The sequence below is a fragment of the Trachymyrmex septentrionalis genome, unplaced genomic scaffold, assembly GCF_001594115.1.
Source record: "Trachymyrmex septentrionalis isolate Tsep2-gDNA-1 unplaced genomic scaffold, Tsep1.0 scaffold83, whole genome shotgun sequence".
Classification (NCBI taxonomy): domain Eukaryota; kingdom Metazoa; phylum Arthropoda; class Insecta; order Hymenoptera; family Formicidae; genus Trachymyrmex; species Trachymyrmex septentrionalis.
The window spans coordinates 782,629-785,819 of record NW_017306018.1 but is presented as its reverse complement, the minus strand read 5'-3'; the positions used below and the strand labels follow the sequence as shown (position 1 = coordinate 785,819).

The 3,191-nt window shown below is 34.4% G+C and overlaps 1 protein-coding gene across 1 annotated transcript in view; it reads right to left on the bottom strand.

The window, feature by feature from the left end:
* Positions 1-964: 964 nt before the first annotated feature.
* LOC108755114 (photoreceptor-specific nuclear receptor-like) overlaps positions 965-3,191 on the bottom strand; it is a 35,488-nt gene continuing 33,261 nt past the window's right edge. The window contains 6 exon segments of the mRNA XM_018497934.1: positions 965-1,041; positions 1,121-1,199; positions 1,201-1,237; positions 1,239-1,277; positions 1,320-1,354; positions 1,357-1,459. Of these exon segments, the coding sequence (XP_018353436.1) occupies positions 965-1,041; positions 1,121-1,199; positions 1,201-1,237; positions 1,239-1,277; positions 1,320-1,354; positions 1,357-1,459 (370 nt within the window).

Here is a 3,191-nt window from a genome sequence, read left to right as displayed (position 1 = left end):
TATATATATATATATATATATATATATATGTATATATATTTACACGCGTATTGCCGAAATTAAGTTAACTAGTTAAATTAAGTTACTAGTTAGTACCCGTATCAAGTATACGATGTAAATTAGGCCAATATGTTATTTTATCTTAAATGTAAGTACAATATAAAAGTTATGATTTGCCCATCTGCATTTTTACAAATTTGCCAACAGCAGTTATATAGCATAACTTATAAATATTTTGCTAATTTGATGCTATACATGAAAAAAATTCAAATATTAAACACCGAACAAAATTAATTTTGAATGTCATAGTGTATGAATAGCTTGAAAACAAAAAATGACAGTACTAACCATAGTGTCACATTTATATCATTACCTTCGAGAAAAATGTTTCGTTTAGAAAATACAATAGAGGTATTTTAATCATTGGTACGATTTAACTAACTCCATCCTATATAAAGACAACATTGAGAAAGAAAACATATGTTATATAAATAATTAATTAATTACTTTAATTATTCTTTCCTTCTTTCTCTCATTCTTTCCGGTGTCTTTGAAAGAAATAACTGCCTTCATTTTTATAAATTTTTTATATTTTAATTTTATTTTATCAATCATATATTTGGATATACACTTTATTTTATCACATAAGATTTAAAGCAACCACAATTAGAAATTAAAATACCTAGATTTTGAAAAAAAAATATTGGTTGCTAAAAGAATAGAGCTAAAGCGAATGATATCGGCAAAAGTCGCCGAAGTTATCGCGGAACGATTTGAGAACCGTTGCTTTAAAATCCCACTTTTCGAGCACCTAGTTGGTATGATAATGTAATAAAATAAATGGAGGTTGCTGCTTCCTGTTACAAGCGATATAGTCTTCCACCCTCTCTCTCTCTCTCTCTCCCCCTCCCTCTTCCTCCCTCCCTTTCTCTCTCCTTCCCTCTCTCCTTCCTGATATTCCTCCTCATTCCTCTAGGACCCCACAATTCGCTGTGCAGCTCTCTTTTTTCTCACCGTTACCCACACCTTCCGCCACCATACCTATCCGGGCCTCGAGATCGGGGGAGCACGCGGGACAGGGATGGAATCGAGAAGGTAGAAGGGAATGGAGAGAGTTCACCTCGAAAGCGAAATACAACAAGTCCTGCCGCCATTGCTGGATCACCCTTCAGCGGGAGTTTTGTCGTTGCGTGGGTGGGGGGTTGACAGTGCGACGAGAGTCGGTCTCACTCTACCCGACTCGGTCGAACCCGGCACGACCCCGGCTTCCCTGCTTCCTGGGGGCAGCGGAATGGAAGTAGGGGATACACGGAGAATGCCGAGGTAGATAGGTCGAAAACTCCGCCTCCGCGCACATCCGCGAAAGCGAGTCAATACTATCACTACCTTCCGCCTCCTCGTTCCGCCATGCCTATACTCGCCCTTTTTCGCTAGAGGATATCGAAATTCGTTACCGGATCTGCACAACCTTCACAGGACTTACGATTGTAAGGGCGGAAAAAGGGTTGATCATAAAAGGAGTTTGAGATAGTCTGAGAAAGTGTCGATTTGTTGTCTCACTTCAACGATTGCGGTAAACAAGAAATGCTGTCTTAATCCTCAGTTTCGATGTGATTGATGTATTCTGCATATTTAGTGTGAATTTAATCATGATAACATTAATTTACTGAGAAATCTTCACAAGCTTCTTTTCCAACATCGATGAGGTAAGATAGATTTGTGAAACAAGTGATAATTAATTAATGTGTTTTCTCTGTCTGTTCTCATTTTTAATATCTAAATTCAGGAATAACAGTCTTCGAAGTTATGACAATTCAATAACAGAGACAGATTATTGAAATTAGTAAAAAAGTTCTTTTGCAAAGAATTTCTACATAATATTCAATAATTCAACAATTCAATAATTTAACGGTTTAATAAATTATTTCTTTCAAAACATTTATATAACGTGAGATACATCATATATCATATAAAAGCAATTTATAGAAATAATTTATCTTTTTGCATTTTTTAATATCTGATTACTAATGGTATTAATATCGTTAATCATTAAATGTTAGATATGCATATATTTTTAAATATAAAAAGTGCGGACGTTTTTTTAGATATTTACTAATAAAATGCACTCCCATAAATAAGTATAAAAATAAAAAAAGAGAATGTAATATGTAATATCAAAGATGTATTCAGCATGATGCAAATGATTGGTCAAAGTTTGCCAGACGCTTTTTCTTTGAAAAGTTCAGAAGAATACTTAAGGTCTACCCGTTTCCCTCAATTATTTTCTGTGGTTCGCTGCCTGACTCGGCGCGTTTCATAGATCCGCTCGAAAAAGCATTAAGGTCGCTTACCCCCAGCGACGGGGCGTTTAACTCCCCGATTGCTTTGACAACTTAAGCAAACCCTTAAACCTCGCTCAAGCCCCGATGTAATTTATAAGCCGAGGGGATAACTCCGCCGGGGACCGTCAAACTGCCATGTGGCAAAATCCTCGTCGGCAGGGGAAGTCAGGGATTATGCAGTGATAAATAAATATATACATTATACAACATCCTTCATGTTGAAGTTGTGTCGGTGCAAATATACGTTGTTACGTTGTATCCAAAGTCAAATCATGTCTTGAAAGGCTCGCAGGTTCCCTGAAAATTTACCTCCTCGCCAAATACACTGGTAACCTTTGAGTTTTTGCTTCCCGTTCAGGGAAAATGACTTACACTTTTGCTTCTAAACCTTATTTTTGCGATTAATTATAAATTAATTTACTATGGTGTATTATTAAATGGTGCATTATTAGATCCTATATTAGTAGTTTTTTCAGTTTATTGCTGCGTAACTCTTTTTTTTTACAATTTTGTTTCAAAACATGTCTTTACTTTTTATATTGTAATTATTTCTCTAGTTTATTTTATCTTTATACGTAAAAATATAAATGGAACTTATGTTTGCATCATATTACTTTTTTAATATTGTTACTTGGCATTTTCACACTATGAGTAAATTGAGATGTATTAAATATATTAATCCAAAATTGCGTTATAATTGATGCTTACCTAAAATTATATTTAATCGATATTATAAAAGTTAATATAGTTTACATTAACGAACACATGTAGTAATAAATAAGATAGTAGTAAGTCTACGAAAGAGTGAGTCAGTGATGATAACTTAGTTAATCGGATTTATTTTTATTA